Source organism: Limulus polyphemus, unplaced genomic scaffold (assembly GCF_000517525.1).
Source record: "Limulus polyphemus unplaced genomic scaffold, Limulus_polyphemus-2.1.2 Scaffold3020, whole genome shotgun sequence".
In the NCBI taxonomy this organism is placed as follows: Eukaryota; Metazoa; Arthropoda; class Merostomata; order Xiphosura; family Limulidae; genus Limulus; species Limulus polyphemus.
Window position 1 is genome coordinate 75279 of NW_013668630.1, and position 1799 is coordinate 77077.

Consider the following 1799-nt stretch of genomic DNA (forward strand, 5'->3'; position numbering starts at 1 on the left):
TAAACATAAACACAGAATCTTGCTGTACTGTACAAAATGTAAAACAGTGTATGCTGGCTGTAAAGAAGCACCATGGGTAGTTATATCTTACTGTAGCAAACATAAACATAAACACAGAATCTTGCTGTACTGTACAAAATGAAAAGCAATGTATGCTGGCTGTAAAGAAGCACCATGGGTAGTTATATCTTACTGTAGCAAACATAAACATAAACACAGAATCTTGCTGTACTGTACAAAATGAAAAGCAATGTATGCTGGCTGTAAAGAAGCACCATGGGTAGTTATATCTTACTGTAGCAAACATAAACAAAGAATCTTGATGTAGTGTTCAAAATGTAAAACAGTGTATGCTGGCTGTAAAGAAGCACCATGGGTAGTTATATCTTACTGTAGCAAACATAAACATAAACACAGAATCTTGCTGTACTGTACAAAATGAAAAGCAATGTATGCTGGCTGTAAAGAAGCACCATGGGTAGTTATATCTTACTGTAGCCTGTTTTACATTTTGAACACTACATCAAGATTCTTTGTTCATGTTTAAACCACAACAAGAAATGATACTGTACTCATGTATGACAAACCAGAATAAGAAAGGATACTGTACTCATGTAGGACAAACCACAATAAGAAAGGATACTGTATTCATGTAGGATCATTTGAACAAGTTTTTCATCACATTTGGTTAGAAGACATGTTGAGTTAAAAGCAATGCCACCTGCTTTTTTCTCCTATATACAGAAAATTGGATACATTTTACATATAAATTATTTAAAATTCATATGGAAATGTTTACTAACTTTAACTTTCAAATCACTGTGAGGAATTAAAAACCTCAAATAATACTCTACCTTAATAACTAATAGCAAAACCCTGAACATTATATGGTTTAATATAGCAATGAAATTCAGTCTTTAAAGACAGAAACAATGAAATATTGATCACTGAAAGGTCTGGATTATTCCCATAAATGATAACACTAACCTTAAAATAGATATTAGGCTTACATTTGTTAAGCCTAATTCCTACAGTCTCCAACTCTTTCTCAAGCAGTTTCCTGAAAAAAAGGTTAAACTATATCAAACAGAGTCTCTTTATGAAACATTTTTTTCAAAAATCAATTTAGAGGTGTGTAACAAAAACCTATTCAAGACAAACAAATATCCAGATTTCAATAACTCTACTAAATCTTCACATTCATTTTTTTAAGACTGTTTGGTCAGTGCAATACAGGAGCCATTTTTAAATTTATAAACTGGAGAGAAGGCAGTTAGTCAATGGTACCCACTACTAACTACTGGGCTATCCTTGTCTCACAGAATAAAGGGTTTTGACCATCACTCTTATGGTGCACCCATGGCTAACAGGATTCAAAGGTCAGGCATACTAACAACTAGACTATGCTTTGCCCAACATATGTAATAATAATAATAATAGAAGAATTAAATACACTTTAATAAACCTTACAGCCAGCATACAGTCCTACATGAGTACAGTATCCTCTCTTGTGGTTTGTCAACATGAGTACAGTATCCTCTCTTGTGGTTTGTCCTACATGAGTACAGTATCCTTTCTTATTCTGGTTTGTCATACATGAGTACAGTATCCTTTTTTATTGTGGTTTGTCATACATGAGTACAGTATCCTTTCTTATTGTGGTTTGTCATACATGAGTACAGTATCCTTTCTTGTTGTGGTTTGTCATACATGAGTACAGTATCCTTTCTTATTGTGGTTTGTCCTACATGAGTACAGTATCCTTTCTTGTTGTGGTTTGTCATACATGAGTACAGTAT

At 33.4% G+C, this 1799-nt stretch overlaps 1 protein-coding gene across 1 annotated transcript in view; it reads right to left on the reverse strand.

The window, feature by feature from the left end:
- LOC106468476 (developmentally-regulated GTP-binding protein 2-like) overlaps positions 1-1799 on the reverse strand; it is a 28895-nt gene that overhangs the window by 15525 nt on the left and 11571 nt on the right. Inside the window, exons 7-8 of the mRNA XM_013928906.2 lie at positions 988-1060; positions 644-734 (exon numbers count right to left, since the gene is read on the reverse strand). Coding sequence (XP_013784360.1) covers positions 644-734; positions 988-1060 — 164 coding nt within the window. The remainder of the gene's footprint in view (positions 1-643; positions 735-987; positions 1061-1799) is intronic.